At 35.5% G+C, this 19209-nt stretch overlaps 1 protein-coding gene across 1 annotated transcript; it reads right to left on the minus strand.

Annotated features, from left to right (window-relative positions):
- Positions 1–255: 255 nt before the first annotated feature.
- Positions 256–18894, minus strand: LOC145686249 (alpha-1,3-mannosyl-glycoprotein 4-beta-N-acetylglucosaminyltransferase C-like). Its single transcript, XM_081759361.1, has 4 exons — positions 18749–18894; positions 12601–12787; positions 7583–7862; positions 256–5003 (listed from the first exon to the last, which is right to left on the minus strand). The coding sequence occupies exons 2-4, from the start codon at positions 12740–12742 to the stop codon at positions 4001–4003; spliced, it is 1425 nt and encodes a 474-aa protein (XP_081615487.1). The 5' UTR covers positions 12743–12787; positions 18749–18894; the 3' UTR covers positions 256–4000.
- Positions 18895–19209: the final 315 nt, after the last annotated feature.

Here is a 19209-nt window from a genome sequence, read left to right on the forward strand (position 1 = left end):
ATTGGTAATATTATTACGAAAAAAATATCCATTGCATTTCTTCAATAGCTTAATAATACTTTATTTATTGTTTCATTTGCATACATACTTTATATTTATTCATTAACTTACATACAAGCAGTACAATGCATTTTATATCGAACAATAAAGATTGATTTCTTCAATCAAATTTTTCAGTAATAATATTCTACTCTTTGATTTCAACGATTTCAACAACAAAGAAAAGAAACTGGCTACGGGACTCGTGGCTATCTACTGGAATTATTGCTTCGCCTAGGTTTGCTTACATGACAAATTAAATTAAACCTACAGACGGAACATATTTACGCTGTAAAACCCAACAAGATGTTCTGTTTTCTTGTAGATAATATGTTCATTTTTAACAATGCTCCAGAAATAATGTTTAAGAAGTTCTGTTAAATTTGGAAACTTAATTTTTAAGCCTGATTACAGAAGTGTATGATGATACAACTGTGATGATATCTTTAATGTTATACCATTTATAGAAGTGGTAGAAGTTTCTTCGACAATTGTATTATAGTATTGGACAGAAATAATCTAGTTAATACACTGTACATATCCAATATATGTTTTATTAAACTTATTCACTCAACACTATAACTGAGTTAAAACTTAAAAAAAAAAAAAAAAAAAAAAAAAATTAAACAGCATGGTACATGTTTTAGATCACTTGGATATCAACACATTAATAAAACACAGTTTGACCCAAGGATGTTATAAAATAGAGGATTTACCCATACGTATCATCATCATATGAACTCAATGAAGCCAAAAAACAATCAAGCATCGTCTGAGCCGGCACGTCTGATTGGCTACTTTCGTTTCCGCCGTGATTGTTGGCTCGGAACATTGCCATCTTAATCTCGGTTCAGACGTGCAGAAAAGTCTGTTGCGGGCCGGAAATACATTGGTTCTTTATCATTCATGCCACATGTGCAGACTTTCCCGCACGACTCTGCTGCGGACCCGCAACGGGCAAAAATTGAGTTGCGGGGACTGCTGGCTCGCAGCGAGTCCGCACAGGTGTTGCGGGTCGGAAAACCATTGCTGGCAATGATCTAAAGCCACACGTGCAGACTTTTCCGCGCCCGCAGAAATGGAAAGCGAAGAACTGAATGAAGAACGAAATACAAAAATATCACGAGATAGTGCGAAATGTATAGAGATAGAAATAATAATAATAATAATAATAATAATAATAGTAATAAACGGGATGTATGGAATAAGGTGTGTGAAACCTTATGTGAGAAATTTAATGAAAAAACAGAAGAAAAAATAGCATTGGTATGTATTTTTATTACTTTTCAATGTAAAAATCTAATATTCATGCAGTGTTTACATTTGATTTTCGTTTAGCGTCCCTTTCCAGCAGAGAGGCTATGAATACTTTTTTGTGATAACAATAGACAACAAATACGCTTGGAGAAAAAGCCTTTATTGTTAATGCAGTTTCTTTCATGAGATTTCTTGTCACTCACTCCGGAATGAACCGACTGTTGTTTATAACGTACGTTGCATTATACTTTAGTTCGAGGTAAGGGCGCCCATCAGGGGGGGCAAGGTGGGGGCACAATTTAGGGGGGCACAATTTGCCCCCCTAAAAGGAAATTGTACTTGGGAATATCGAAAACCCAATAGAATGTTTACATTAGTTGTAGCAAAAATGAAACTATATTTGAAAAGTCGCTTATATTTGCCCCCCCCCCCTTGAAAACCACAACATGGGCGCTCTTGGGTCGAGGTCACGTATTATATAGCTTCTGTGCTCAAAAGGGACGCTGAAATCCAAAACAACTATCAACATAATAGCAGAACAGAAAAGAAAGAAAAAACATCGTTTTTCGGCTGACAATTGTTGTCTTTATTTGTTTATGTACTAAATTAAAAAAAAAATAGAGTTAACACGAAAATTGTTGAACATCAGGGTACTCATGTGGTTAAAAAATAAAAAAAGCATGCTCGAGATGTAACAGAAATATTTTTGTTTCTCGTGCAATTGATAATATTGTGCACGTCGTTACTATTCTAGAGATAATAACTGAATGTTTTCTTACATAAAGAACAACTTAAACAAAGTTATCTTTCCATGGAACTCTACCTATGTCGATTACAAAATAATCAGCCCATCTGTTTCTGCTTCCGTTTGCTGCGTTGACTCCTTTTGGTGTGCTACACGTATTGGGGATTTCCTCAAAACCTTCTATCGTTAAATGTCACAATTATAAAAATGTTTCCTTTTTCTCACCTTAGAAATGGATTATTCGGAAACACTAAATCCATTATTTTTATTTAAGAGTTTACATTAAGAATTTTACATCTCCAATCCAAGCGAGTCCTATACTTTCTCAATATATAACGGGAAATGTCACTACTATAGGAATGAAATGAAATCATTGAGTTTTACGTCGCACGATTATACCAGGTAGGCTAAAGGAAACAATGATGATGATGATAAATGTATGAAATGGTGGAATGAATAAAGTGGGAGGAAACGGGAGAACCCCGAGAAACTCACGCACACGGTGCTTTTCGCACCACAAAGCCCACTTGACGCAAGCTGAGATCGAACCAGAGATGAACACACTATCATTGAGCCACCGGATCCCACTACTATAGAAATCCCCCATCTCCCCTTCAAGAGAAAATTTTCGAAGACGCTGAAACCTGTGCTCCATTATTTTTAATATGAGCTTACATGCCGAATTTTACATCTCTAACTGAAGCGAATCCTCACATTCGGTAATTTGGGAATAAATAAAGGGAAATTTTACTATTATTGAAACGCCCCCTCTTGAGCGGGATATTCGGGAAGTCTCAAATAAATATCTTATTTTTAATTTAAAGCCACGAACTATGTCAAAAAATCGAAATTAGTCACGCAATTGTTAAACTACGCCAGTGGCCGCTAATAACGTCTGAAAATGTTTATGAATAGGTCTCCGAAAGTTTAACTTTCTGTGCTCTTACAAACGATAATTAGTTAACATAATTAACTTACCTTAATGTAACAGCCAGAGCTCCTCCGTGGCTAAACGGTTAGCGTACCCGCCTTTGGCGTGGGAGGCGCGGGTTCGATTCTCGTCGAGAGCTCATGTGGTTCGGATTCCACGTTAATCAGTAGGTCCACGTCTCATAGCCTCGCTGCTGAACGGGACGTTAAACTCAAAATCAACTCATTAATGTAACAGCCAACATTTCAATTGGTGGTATCGGAAGTCTCATGAAATTATCTTCTGCTTTGATTTTATCACTTATTTTCGATAAGAGTTCATCAAATGAAGTGATGCTCATGCGAAAATAATCAAAGGCCTTTTCTTCGTCATTGCGCAAATCAATAAACATGGAAGAAAATTCACCTTTAAGCAGTCGTGAGCTTACGTACGGATGAACCCAGTATCGTCTGTTTCTTCCTTAGGATTTTACTGGCTAAGTATACAAAAACAGTACGTTTTTTTCTTTCAATTTCCATCTTCATTCAACTGCAGCTGAAAATAAAATGAGCTGTTTTCTATGTCTATGTGAAGTGGTTGGGCTGAGACGCCCGCACGAGTCTGCTGCGGGCCCGCAGCAGACTTTTCTGCACGTCTGAACTGGTTGATGTTTGACGCCCGCACGAGTCTGTTGCGAGCCCGCAACAGACTTTTCTGCACGTCTGAACCGAGCCTTAGTGGCTTGGAGTGGGCAGAGTAGGTGTGGCGAAGCTGTGACGTATGGCTTCACGATTTTGTAGTATGGGCATATCCTCTATTTTATAACATCCTTGGTTTGACCAAATCATTTTGTAGTTACATAATGTGATGTACTTTCTTGGTTCATTAAGTTGTTAAATTGCTTATTTAGACACACTTTAACATTATTTTAAGCACTGTTTATTATACTCCTTCGGTTTGCTTTACATTGTACATTAACTATCTAAAATTAAAGTTCAATATATTTGCTAATAAGAACTTTATTATGTAAGATGTTTTGAACTTTAATTTTAAAAAATTGCTATTTCACTTACTATTATCCACGTATTCTGATTGTTACCAACTAGAATTCTTAAGCATTGAACACCAGTGGAGAAGACATTTTGAATATTTCGTACATCTACTTTACCATTGATAAAAGAAGCCAGTTGCACGAAATCTTTGCAATGAATATGCGTAGAATTTTCAAACGATGTAAAACTTGCTTGTAATACGCCGTCTATTAGTTTATCTGAAGGATTTCTTTTGTCATTTCCAGTCTGCACAATCACTCTTTCAAGTACAAGAAGTTGAGGGAATATTATGTCGAGAGTATCTCCTGGCTTTGGAATTCCCCAAAACATACCTGGAGCTGGACTGTAAGCGTATTCTGGACGAAATCCATTATATATTTTCATAGTTGTGACTAGATCAGCTGAAGGGTTTATTACATTGTATTGTTTTGTTGGAGCAACATTAAAAGTTTTATCTTTAAGTTCTTGTGTCTTATTTATCAAAGTGGAACGCAAACCATTGTGTTGAAATAGGCCAGGAATTCGACGTGTTGATAGGCCAGAATCAGGAACATTAAGTGAAATAAAATGTTCAATAAGAATATCGACTGGTTGTTCTTTATAGAAAAGTTTGAGGAACCCTATGATTCGTTGAAGATCTTCGTCATGAAAGGTTTTTCCGATAGCTAAAAATCCGGAAAACTCTAGTGCTACCCAATAATGATTAGTATTAAGAGCAATGAACTGACGAATTGCAGTGAGATAGTAATCAGCACATATTACATCATCTTCTAGCACCATGTAATACTCGGAAATGTTTTTACTGTAGGACATCAGGTACGCGAAATCAAGCACTTGCTTTGCGCGCCAGTGAACACGCTCTGGAGAGTCATTATAAGTTATTCGGGAATACCGAAAGTCTAAATCAGGATAGATACACAATGGCGCTTGAATCACTTGAAGAAAACCTGATTCCAAAGCCTCTGTGAACAAATATTTGATACGTTGTTTTCGTTCTTCTCTGTAAAGTAAAATATAAAGCCTTATTAATATATAACGATTACAAGTGCAACATGATAATTAAGATTATCTTGCACTTTATCAACAAAATAATCCTTCACACTCTAATTCCAAGCTTTTTGCGATAAACTAATCTTGGTGATTTCCCAAAAGTTTCGTTTATTTACTTATACAAGTATATATAAAAATGTGCTAAGTCTCTGATCAAACTTTGTTATGATGATATTTCTTTTTTAATTTCATCGTCTTCAAAGAAATTAAAATTTAAATCAGGTTTGAAGCACTGATGAATTGTCTTTACTGGCATATATACGTAAAATATAAAGGAAAATTGGTTGACTATGGAAACAGGATGCAAAGTGTACGGAGCGAAGCAAATATGGATTTCGAAATAGTATAAATACAAACCGTGAGCACCGACCGTGAAGTAGCTTCAATAGATTTTCTTGTTACGAATAGGCGAACTTGAAGAACTGCACCCACAACAAGTCTACTAGAGAAGATGGCGTTGTCGTGTAATTGAACTCCGAATGGAAGCGTCGATGAATGCGTCAGTACCGAGGCTATTTGGTTCAATAACGAAGAATAAAATAAACAAGGCAAATATGAATTCCCGTTTAATCATTTGATCTTTAATACCTAGGTAATTTCATTTCGAATTTAGCTTTATATCTCACTAGTAGAATGCCCGTCCTTCCCATGGGAAGAATACTAATGAGTACTAATGAGGGATATTTTGGAGTACTAATGAGGGCTGAATTTGGATTTAAACGGCATTGGAAGTGTCACTGTTAAATGTCAGCAACCCCGAAAACAACGGATTCGGCACTAATATATGTCCATCATTTCTATATGTCTGCCCCTTACCCTCCCTAAGTTGCATCATCAAAGTGTAATGATAGAAACCAACTCAGGCCCAAACCTCACCTATGTTGAAAATTTGATCGAGATCGGTCGGGTGGTTCAAGAATTATTAAGTCACAAGCATAGTCACTTTCATTTATATATATATATATATATAAAGAGAGATAATAGTTCATGACAGGTAAATAATAGTTTTAAACTAGTATAGAAAAATTCAGGAAATATTCTCCGGAGATGACAGGTCAGACCACAGTTTAAACACATAATGACAGTTAGAAAAGTAGTTATAGGTCAAGATAAAATGCGTTTCTCATTTGAAATAAGCCATAATATCCCATAGCTTTTACATTTGCTTGAAGTCGGCATACTGTCGGACCCCAATACCGCATTCCGGGTACCTTTAACTTCACGGGTTCCACAGGTGCCCAATTTACGGAGGCTAAGTGTAGCTTCAAGCCGCTTTGGATCGAACCCGATTTATGTGTAATCTTCTTACCAACTGCGCCATTATGTACCTTACATACAGTTACAGTACCACAAAATTAGGAGAAAAATCAATATCGGCGATTTGAATTTTCGTTTTGGTCCTAAGTCTTCTGATACGTTATAGGAAAAATAAACATAATACAGTTTAACCAATTGTATGTATCGATATAGACACACAAAATAGAAAATAATACACATAGAACCCATGGGTATAGAAATTAGAGCTACGCGATTCTTGCTTTACAGAATTATATCAGGAGCATCATTTGGGGAGAGCAAAGGGACAATTGCTACCTCTGACTTTGAGAAACACATGCTCTTTAATATGTATATTAATTTACTAATAAAAAAATACATCCCACTCTTACGTCGGTTTACAATCTTTTCCTCTGACAAAATCTGAAGTGATGCTATTGGATTGTATATAAAGTGACGTTATATAATTGTAATACTAGTACAAAATACAACCAATTCCAGAATGATTTTGTAGTAATATCTGACCTAATGAACCCAATGATTTCCTACGGTTCTATTCAGTCAGCGTAATAACATGAATCGATTCAGCGATATTTTTCTTCCCATAATCTGATAAAGAAAATAAATCGGAAACCATGGAAAGGTATGCTGTAGTCTAAAAATTACTTTCTCCTTATTTGTGTGTGTTTAGTTATGTGATATAATTTGTGTGCACCTTACATGGTATCGTTTGACTAGTCATAGTTAGTATGGTTTGTCTTGTAGCTCTACCGGACATAATTTGGTTGTACATCTGAAGAAAGCCTGAAGCAAATTCTGATATCAACTTTCAAAGTTGTACATATACTCGTGTTACATTAGAATGGATGTTTGAATGATAGAATCTACGAGGTGCTATGCCAATGAGAAACTAGAATACTTTCCACAAAGACTTACGATTAAATACTTGCAGCCGAAAGAAAAATATTTAATCACGTTTCTGTTTCTTCTCTATGATCACTTAATTAGTTAGAAATAATCTGTACATTCATTTTCAATTTGATTTGTAAGTAGAAATAAAGTAGTTTGATTGCATTTTAAACCATTTTAGTCCAAAGCTTCAAACATTTCAAGTAACACTGAAAGGAAGATTCAATAATTTTTCTATAATGTGCTGTATTTCGTTATAATTCACAGCCCTTCCTGAGATTTTAGACTATATGGTTTACCTGGTATCACAATATTATACGAAAAAGATAAGGTTATAATAATTACCGAACGTTTGTATCCGTGTCAGCAAGAAAAACAACCACAGTCACTCCTTCTCTTTCAACTTCTGTGGACTTTTCTAACAAAGAATTCAACGTTTGCTCCAAATATCTCTCTTGTCTTTCCACGCTTGCTATTCCTATTGTCAAGAACCCTTTATCCTTTCTTCTGTGGCCGAGAAGCGGTGCTGCAGAAGCATTTGGAAACCCAAATTGGTGCCATGGTCGCTGGTCGCAAATTTCATCAAAGGATTGTGTAATGAACTGAGTGTTAGCACGTTTGAATTCTGTAATAAAACAAATTGAGTCTTGAGAGCACTCGTAAATGTCGTAAATGTCTAGTTTTCTAACTTTTTCAGGAGACTGTCTTGAAGTGATAATTGTACCCTGGTAAAGTAGAGAGTTTGAGCTTTGCGAAACTGTTCACTGCCAACTTGCATATTACCAAGGAGCTATTTACAATGGACATACGATATTTGTACACTAAACATAGCAGGTATCAACGTATCGAAATAGCTGACAGTCAATATTGAGAAAGATTGGACATATGACATTTGTGCTTAATATAAAGTAATAATTTATTTGATTATATGTGCATCTCTTCTGATATGGGACTATATATTTTAAAATTACGGAAATATTTCAACATTTTATGCATATAAGAGCGGGGAGGGAACTAGACAGTTGTGGTTTTCATCACATAAAAAAACAACATATTTTCATAAGTATAATGTACAAGATTACTATAGTAAAATTTAGAACATAGAAGATAGATTGTTACCATAAACTTAACCCATATAGTATTGTTCCAAATAGAGTATCCAATCAAAGTACGTACTAGGGGAAGGTAGAAGTTCTTCCAATAATCATTTTTGCGAATATCATTTTGATCGATACTGAACATCGGCAGGAATTTCTCATGTAATGGAAGTGAATTTTCCCAGTTTGTCAGCAAACAGAAGAGAAGTTTAAACACTACTCCTATATTTTACAAAGTCAGATATTTCAAATAGCCACATCACTTTTAAGAGGATATCTTCCCAAATAATTATTGGTTGATTCAGCTTTGAAACAGGAATTGGAAGAAAAGGCCAAATAAGAACAAAGGACTTAGTTTTCCATACTATAATACTTTATTTTTTACAATAGTTTTCCATACTATTGTAAAAAAAAATAAAGTATTATAGCACAAATCATAAGCACCTACTGTGAGTAGACCCCGATTCTTCCGCGCAAAAGGTGCGTAAGCTAACCAAGTTGTCATGGGAAAGTTCTGTACTAAATAGTGTAACAATATTACACAGAGAGTTTACATGGGACAGACCCTAACAATGTTTGGTAAACCGTATAAATTATGTAGTTCTTCGTTATGAAGTTTCCGCCATTTCCCATTCCCGTTTCTTTTGGTCCGAATATTCGTCTCAAGATCTTGTCCTCAAATACTTTCAATCTACGTTCTTCCCTCAGAGTAAGCGACCATGTTTCGCAACCATGCAGAACAACCACGCCCGTATTTAGGTAAGTGCTATTCTGTGCTTGAGCACAGGGTGGCAGAATTTAAGGGATTTAGTAAAATTTTGGATTTAAAAAAATCCCAAAAGAGTAATATTTAAAACTAGCAACCCGCGAGAAATATGTTAATGTGTTTAATTTGCTCTAATTAGAGTAGTTACTAATTAGGTAGCTTATCTGATTATTTTTAACAAGTCTTCCTCTCCCATCCCCACGCAAAGGGGTGAGGATGAACTTGAACGTCATGAAAACTGATACCATTAAACTCAGCGATCTCGAAAATTATTGCCCCCTCCCTGGAGACTGGAGTATGATCTTGAAGTCAAATTGGATTAAAACAGTCACTATTCATCTCAGCGACCCCAAAAACTATGAATTCAACTCTAATATTGGTCTTTTCGATTTTTAAAATGCCCCCATTTTATTCTTATGGGAACTTTGCACCCCCATTTCTCAACTCAAGTGTAACCTAGGGACCTGGAATAGGTCATTTGGATCATTTCTTTGAGAGCTTTAAAACGTATTAAAATTTCATGTTTCTATCTATTATGGTTCTCGAGTTTTAAAGCGCTACAGACAGACAACTTATTGTATTATTAATATAGATACTATTAAATCATTACTGATAGTGAATAATGTAAACAATTATTTTGCTTATCAATAATCACCAACAATTATTGGTATCTCACAGTGACGTCCACCAATGGATGTCAGCCAATCCCAGCTTCAAAATCTCGCCCCAATTAGGTCTCTAGTAGGCTACTCTCTCTCTGTGTGTGGACTTGGGTGTCGCTTACCTTCCAATTTCAAACTATCATGTGTTCACCTTGCACAGGAACCTTCGGGTCAAACACCTACCTTCGGGCAGAACACCACATCATAATCATTGAGAGAATTAGGTCTTTTAAAATTACGTTGCAAATTTTGTAACTTGTAATACCTAAACTGCTACTCAACAAGAACTGGTATGTTTGTAAAATCACGGCTTGTTTCCTTGTTTGAGACATAAGTTTGTGCAGGGGCAGCAAATTATTTAGAGCACAGGGGCGCATAATATATAAATACTGGCCTGAGAACAACAATACTGGCAATGATTATCGTTTCATATATTTTAAGCTTCAAATTCCTTGACAGAATTCGTGATGATAAGAGATTTTGAACTGAATAATAATACGAATTCCCTGCTTTTAGTCGATATTTAATTTCTTTGTGAACATGATTTTCTTCTCTTAATATTGATCCTAGATATTTGAAAGTATCCATTTTATCAAAAGTATTATTTAATATTTTAACGCATCCATAATTTGCCGTATTACGGTCCCGACGCACTTCCGTGTATTTTGTTTTCTCAGCATTTACTTCTAAACTCATGTCCCTGCAAGCGTTTAATAAGACCTTTGCATTTCTTTCTATTATTCTCCTATCATTCCCTATTAAATTTACATCATCAGCATACGCAAAAATAATAACAACAATAATAATGTCTTCGATTTAAAATAAATGTAAGAATTTGTTGTGCAAGATTGACTTAACCGAATGAACTGTTGAATATATTTCTTCTGATGTATCCACAAGCAACTTGAAAATTTGTTCCTGAAACTGCCATGAACATAGTTGTTTAGCAATGTGCTACTGAATTCGTAATTTTGATGGTAAAACATGTTACCCTGTATCCTGGTCCACACAGAAAAACCGATTCAAGAGAAATGGTAAAAGAGCTGTTAAATCTGATAGTACTGAGTCTACAATATCCTTCTATTATACCATCAACGTCTTTCCAACCTATCATCAGACATGTCTTTTGCCTATCCAAAACTTGCTCAGGCTGCTGTTTTGTGTGTTTGTTTCATTTACTAGGAATGAAAAAAAAATAAAAATAACATTTTAACGTCATTGAACAAACGAGTACCTTAGAGCAGTTATTTTTTAAATGCCGTTGTACGACGTAAGAACATTGTTTTATGATGAAAGAAGAGAACAGATAAAGCAATGGAAAGGAAAGGTTAAAATAGGAGAATATAATAAACAAGCGTTGGCAGTGTACAAGGGTAGTCACAGATTCATGACTAGCATTTGACTACGTCATCAATCTTCTTGATTGCCTGTTGCCACTGCCTTTCAATGCCAGATTGTCTGACTGCTCCATGTTCTCTTTTGGTCTATTGAGAATAGAAGCAGTGATATAGGCGATAGAGATAATTTACTTGAAAAAACTGACGTAGAACATAGATAAACAACTATGTTCATGTTGTGTGGTCTATTGAGAATAAGAGTAGCGATATAGGAGATAGAGAGCATTTAGTTGGAAATGACTAACGTAAAACATAGATGAACAACTATGTCATATTGTGTGGTCTATTGAGAATAGGAGCAGCGATATAGGCGTTACAGAGCATTTAGTTGGAAATGACTGACGTAGAACATAGATAAATAACTATGTTCATGTTGTGTGATCTATTGAGAATAAGAGTAGCGATTTAGGCGTTACAGAGCATTTAGTTGGAAATGACTGGCGTAGAACATAGATGAACAACTATGTCATGTTGTGTGGTCTATTGAGAATAGGAGCAGCGACATAGGCGTTACAGAGCATTTAGTTGGAAATGACTGACGTAGAACATAGATAAACAACTATGTTCATGTTGTGTGGTCTATTGAGAATAAGAGTAGCGATATAGGCGTTACAGATCATTTAGTTGGAAATTACTTACGTAAACATAGTTTTACACACACACACACACTTCACTGTTAATTTATTTTTCTTCTTCTCTCGCATTAGAATTGAAGAATGCATTATTGTATACAAAATTATGCAGACATGCACAGATGTATAATAATAACTAGCAGCGTTCACCCCGCTTCGCTGCGGTCACCCCGGAACGCAATAAACTTTGTTACTTAGATAATTTTTACTTTTTCGCTTTCAAGTGATATGATAAAAACCATAGAAGATTGCAGTAAATCTTAACATTATATCGCCTGTCATTTATGTTAACCCGCCCCGCTTCGCTGCGGTCATCCCGGTGCTGGCATATTGTAAAAGTGTCTGTAAAAATAAGCAAATCAATTTAAAAATTTTAAACAGAAGATTCAAGCTATTTTCCGCTGTATATCGCCTGTCATTTATGTTAACCCGCCGAGTGACACGGTCATGCGGGTTGCATATAAATACGTTTATTTTTACCTATGATGAACTAACAAAGGATTTGTGGACACCTGAATGGTCAATTATCTCAAGACACTGGTAATTAAAAATTAAAGTGATATGATAAAAACCATCTAGGGTCCAAATCCTAATAACCCCCCAAAAATGAAAGAAATTGGTTCAGCCGTATTAGCGTGATGAGCGGACAAAGAATTGTACGTTCTCTTTTATATATATAGATAAATTTAACTACGAATTGAATGTTTGTCTCTAAGAAAAGTACACTGAAGTTCAATAAGTATATATAATAAGTAATATATTGTGTATTGCGAGGTAAGTTAAGGGAAGTGAAAATTACATTTACTCACCAGATACAGAAATTTCTCCATTATGTTGTACTATTTTGACATAACTAGTTTTGGAAGTATTAAGCCCATAGAAATTAAGACCTAAAACAAGTAGCACCACTGTGGTTACAGCAAAGAGCAAGCCATTATAAGGGTGATTCATTCCTTCCTGATGTCATAGAATGGACATTTTTATTTTCTGGATGTTCTGTGGTAAATAAAAGCGAGTTAAATTTAACGAATGTTTAAATTATAGTTTTAGTACATTATCATGAATACTCTCCTGTAATTAAATGTCACTTCTAAAGACGCATATACAGCCTTTGTCAAAAGTCTGAGCACAGTATTGATTTTTCACATTTTTCCAAATAAAAGACGTTGTGTTCGTATAAAACTATATTTATTCGACTCGTTTTTGAAAATAAACAACAATGTTCATATAAGGATACGCAAATTTATGATCTTGTTGACATCAAAACAAATTTATTGAGGTAAGTTTGTCAGTAGCTGTCTTTTTACTTCAACAGCTCGATAGGGATGAGCCAGGCTCAATTGAGGTGATGGCTTGAGCCAGTTCGGTTGGGTTGAGCCATCGGTTCGGCTCAACTGAGCCGATGATTCGAACCGGCTCGGCTGGGGTGAGAAATCAGCTCGGTTCGGTTCGGCATGAGTAAACCATTAACTCGAGCCGGCTCGGTTGGGTGAGCTGTTGTCTCGGCTCGGACCGATAATGAACGAGCTGCGAGCAGAGCCGCTTGACAACCCTAAACCCGGGATGAGCGATTTTGTACATGTTTGGTCAACGTCCTATAACTTTTAACAATTTTTGGCTCGAGCTTCTACTTGCTCCTACGGAAATAAAGCAAGAAGCTCGTGACCGTTGTCCTTGCCTCCTGAACACTTCTCGACAACCGAGATCGACAGTCAACTTGTTTTTAGTGTTCAGGTACAAACCACCTACCTTTCATAGTTATACACAGTGTTATAATAATAATAATAATAATAATAATAATAATAATAATAATAATAATAATAATAATAATAATAATAATAATAATAATAATAATAATAATAATAATAAATTGTAGTAGTAGTAATAGTATCATTGATAATTATATTGTCTGTGAAGGATACTTGAAGAGAGTATTTGAAACTACACACAGGATTTAGCTCAAATTGGCTCGACTCGACTTGAAACTCGACCCGAATTCAAGTCGAGTCAGAGAATTTTTTTCGAGCCGAGTTCTCGAGTCGAGCTCAAAGATGTCTGTTTGGAGTTTCAAAGAAACCTCGCCCGAACTCGCTCGTGCCCATAACTACAATTCATAAAGTAGCCGAGACCAGTTTATTAATAGCAGGTTCTATTTAGCTATTTAAGCGAAATGTTTAAGAATACAAACAAAAAGCACTTTCTTTAAAGTCGGCTCAGACAAACATTTCACAGCCAATTGCTTTTGTATTGAAATTATCATATTTTCTGTTGACTGTAACTCTCCGTCCATTTTATTTAAGTACCATCAGAAGAGCAATCAAACAACCTGCCATTACAGAGGAGATTTAATTCTTGCAAGCAAATTGAACAAATAAGGCCATCACACAGGCTTATATTTGCACCTCTAACTCACAAGGAGACTTACGGAATTGTCACTCACCGATTTGAATGAAATTTTGCACACTTGTAGACCATCGAAAAATAATCGACACATATTTTTCTGTTTCGGCAATGGCGAAGATTTAAGGGTAGAAACCACTCTTTGAAAGTTAGAGGTGGACTCTAAGCATAAACAGAATACAATTTTTAATATAGAAAAAAAACACTGTCAGGAGGGTTTTAGGACAGCTGATTCAGAATCTGACGTCAAAATTACAAAATTCAAAATGGCGGATCCAATATAGTGATTACAATTACAAAATGTCTTCTGGTTTGAAATTGTCTGCAATTAGCCAAGAACAATTTTTATGGTTGACAGGGATTACTACGAGAAGATTGCAGACCGATTGCAGACCGATCGGGATTGCAGACCGATTTGAAACCCCTTTCTATTGATTTAAAACCCCTTTATTTTAACGGAATGCTTGATTAAAATGAGTCTCTGCAGCTCTCCCTATTCGGAGTGCTTATGTATAGTGCAGAGTTGGTGTGGGTCAATGAAAACTTGACCCACGACCCACTGACCCACCACCACCTTGACCCAATCTGGCTCATGACCCACCACCCTCCGTGACCCACTCTGACCCACCACCCCCCATGAACCACTCTCATCCACTTCGACCTACTCTGACTCACCAATCCATCGTCTTCAACTCTGAACACGATCCACGGTCTCTTCTGAACTGAGTAAAGGGTCTTGTAATAAAGCAAGACTGTGAAATTGTCACTAATCGGAGTTTGAATTTCTAGTCAATCGCTCAAACACCACTCTATTACAATAACAGTAGATCTGACCTTTACGATATAAAATGGTAAAGTGTTTGTCAGTGAGGAAATTGAAACAGTTCGAGGTGGGGGGAAATTAGTGTGTGCCTAAAATATACTTGTACTAAGAGAGTATTCTTTCAAGTGTTAATTTCTGAACGCATTCCACAAGAAACTTCTATTCGCAGGAAAATACCCCTGTACAATATGGAAAATGTTATGGTTTCTCAGTTCACAGTATTTTTCTCACAAAAGACTTGAAAAATCAGTTGTTCATAGGGTATAAAGGTGTTCGGGTACCCTATGTGAGAGCATTTCCATAAAGTATGCTCATAATTGTAATTTGTGTAATCACTAAACCACCACGTTAAATTTAAGTTACAAGTATGCGTAATTGTAATTATTATGAATATTTATTCAAAGTAGTTTACCTAAAGCAAAGAAGAGACTTACTAAAAATTAGGTACAAAGTTGAATAACAGAAATAAGCCATTAGTAATATTATAAGTATACATTTTCCGTAATTCGTAATTTTCCACCTTAAAACAAATCTGAAATCGGATTTATTTCCTGTTGGTAACTTTTTGGCGGTAAATCATCCGCAGTGGAATGATGTCCATCCTTCAGCCAAGAAATAACTAGCTCGTCTACTTTGAGCTTGTCTAGCGATGGGCCATTAACATTGATGAACAACAAGTTACACAATGTTTGAGCACTTAGTGTATTTCTAATACTAGTCATCTGTAAATTCATAAGCGGAAATCCCCAGTCGCACTCTGTGGTGGAAATTGAAAATATTTCTACCCGATTTCTGCAACTTCTCATCGACAATCTACTTGTTAGACTTAAGCCTGATAACGATTTTTCTTGGTCAGGTTTGAAATACTCAGCAACAAGTATCATCTCTCTATCACCATACAACATCTTTTCCATATCGACCATGTCAGTTGGCAATGTCGACCCATGTAGAACAGAAACTTCATCTACCACGCCTTTGATAGGGAATCTTGTGAATAAATTATCAATTAAAGCCTGATAAACTGATGACTTCTTATTTGTTTATAAATTTAATTTTTGTAATTACACATGAAGGTTTGATACCATTACCAAGTTCCCTCCCCCGTCTAGAAAGCGAAAGGGAACGAAGTTTCTGGAAAGTGTTCAGAGTTGAATGGGAATTTCCCTCCTTCTTCAACTTCAATTACCACACTGCTGTTTGCCATTTCCCAAATTACGATGAATTTCAATTAAATTATCATAGTATAATTATTTCCTTGTTGAATTATCAATACTTTTCAGTGGAAAAAAGGGTGAAATTTCAAAGTTCCAAATCAAAGTAAGTAGATCAACGTAAAGGGGGAAAAAGTGTAAAATTTTCCATACAATTATGCGTACAATCCAAACTTCAAATTTCCGTGTAATTAAGCTTAGAGTACAAATTTTATGCCTATTTTTCTCACAACTTTATGGATTGATTGCCCTGTGCTGTAAGCGCTCCATATAATAAACATAAGCTTCAGTAATTATTATAGCAGAAAGCAATGGATATATGAAGCCAAGCACTGTATTTTTTGTTTCTAATTTCTTTTTCTTAAATAACATTGATCGTTTTCGATCATTTTTACAAACCAGCTCACTACCAATTTTCCATATATAGAAAGTCCCCCCACACACACACATAAAGGAGAATTTAAAAAAAATGCTAGGACACATTCTGTTTATTTTCAATAAAGAGTTAATACACTGAATTTCATCTCCGTAAGTTTAAGGGCTTGCGAGATACTCATTTTTTTCCCCGCAAAAATTTGGATCCTCACTATCTCCTTAGGATATGATGCATTTTAATAAAAGCAATATAACATCCATATTTGGATTAAGGCCTAACTATATACCAAAAGCAATTTCATTTGACTTGGCAATTTGACCGTGATGATCAGGCACACATAGTTACATTTATTTTTTTTATATAGTAATTTATATATTACAGTGATTCAAAAATGCATTTTTTCGAGTAGTTAGCTCCTCTAAAAACTCACAGGTCTCGAAAGCCAAGTAGTAGTGTAAGTCCTTTTGCTATTATTATAATTAAAAATATCAATATCCAAAAGTGCCTGAAGTTTTTTTTTTCACTTGGTTAAATATACTTACCTCAGGTAAGTAGACAGAAACAAATGGAAAAGGAAGGGAAATGAAGGTCTTGAAAGTTAAACGCATACAAATTTACCAGTCTTCAGAAGATACTGTCTACAATGCAGTGAGTAGAGAGGGTCGGTAGATCATACTGAGTCGGTGGGTCGCAGTGGGTCACAGTGGATGGTAGGTCGCAGTAGGTCATGGTGGGTGGTGGGTCACAGTGGGTCATGGTGGGGGGTGAGTCACAGTGGGTCACATGCTGTTGGCCCACGACCCAATGACCTACCCAGAAAACTTGACCCACTGACCCACTCCATCTCTGGTATAGTGAGTATCCTCGCCTCTCACTATGTCAGAACTTGTTAGTATCCTCAATTGTTATAATTATGAATTTATTGAGAAAACGCTTCACGGCAATGATATTTCGCAAAAAAAAAAAAAAAAAAAAAAAAGTTTTTGATGCATAAACATTGTTTACACCAAGCTCACCTTATTACAGCAATAACTGTGACAAATCGCAAAATGCAACACAATCTTCTTCCAAATAACTGTTTTTGTATCACGCATATCTAATAAGATTTGCAAATCTGGGAGAAGAGAACTGATTATGATTTGGATCTACATTATATTATTACGGAGATGTAAATTTATGTTATAGTTGTAGAAGAAATAAGGGTAGAGGATCAGTAAAATGTCTCAAAAAGTTTTTCCACAGCCTAAAGACGAACACATCAAGGGGCTGAATCCTATCTATTGTTAGTGCAGAATGGTTTCTATTTTGAGATAGTCTTTTATTCGTAAAAATAGGCTGAAAAGTTGATGAATTGTGACCACTGCACGAATCTAATAACAAAATGGACTTGATTGGGAGAAAAACCTCTTGAAGCCATGATCTCACAGATCTGATGTTAATTCTCCCAAATTTGATGCTTTCACAAGGATATTTTCAGATTAAAAGAGGTTGTTTTGGATCATAGGGCCAAATGTTCCATTTTTTTCCTGGCAAATAATTAACAACGGTGATAACAATACTATTTTCAGAAATTAAATGTTGTATGGTGTAGCTATGAGTCATAGATTTATTGACTGTGCCACACTTTCTACTATTATAGCAGAATGGTATCCCTGTAAACGCTATAGTGAGAAGTGCAGAGACTCACTTTAATCAAGCATCCCATTAAAATAAGTACAGAAAGGGATTTCAAATTGGTCTGCAACCTCCTAGCAGTAATCTATGTCAATTATAATTGTTCTGGACTAACTGCAGAGAATTTCAAACCAGAAGACATTTTCTAATTGTAATCACTATATTGGATCCGCCAGTTTGATTTTTGTAATTTTGACGTCAGATTCTGAATCAGCTGTTCTAAAACCCCCCTGGCAGTATGTTTTTTCTAAATTAAATGATTGTTTTCGACCTATGCTTCGAGACCACTCCTAACGTTCAAAGGATAGTTACCACTCTTAAATCTTCACCATTGCCGAACAAACAAACAAACAAACAAAAATACTTGTCGATTATTTTTCGATGTTCTACAAGTGTGCAAAGTTTCATTCAAATCGGTGAGTGACACTTCCGTAAGTATCCTTGTCAGATGAAAATAAGATATGTATACTCACACTCTGAAGGGTTTACTGATTGCAGCACTACAGCTATTCAAAAAGAAAGTGTGTTGTCAGTGAAAACAAAATACGGTAGTTCGCATTTTCGACGAATCGGGAAAATTGAAGAAATAAATGAGAAAGCAATAATCTTTTTGTTGTTTTTTTTTTAAATCACTTTGCCGTTTTCAAGATGACAAAGTGTGGGTGCCAATTAGTAAGGTCCTAAGGAAACTATTAGTTTATCATTAGAATTCACAATTGCTCCAGGGAAGACCAAAGATTCAATAGAAACTAAAAACTATGTAGTGAAATCAGTCAAGTTTTTTCCAGTAATGACATTTTAATTAGGAAGATAAGAGTGTTGTTTTGTTTTTTTATTAAGTGTGAACTGTAGAAATAAAAATAATCCCTAGAATAATGTTACTAATATATTAATTTAATTTACAAAACATTTTTATTATGTTCGTACAGCTCAC

Source organism: Thermobia domestica, chromosome 1 (genome assembly GCF_964235325.1).
Source record: "Thermobia domestica chromosome 1, izTheDome1.hap1.1, whole genome shotgun sequence".
Lineage (NCBI taxonomy): Eukaryota > Metazoa > Arthropoda > Insecta > Zygentoma > Lepismatidae > Thermobia > Thermobia domestica.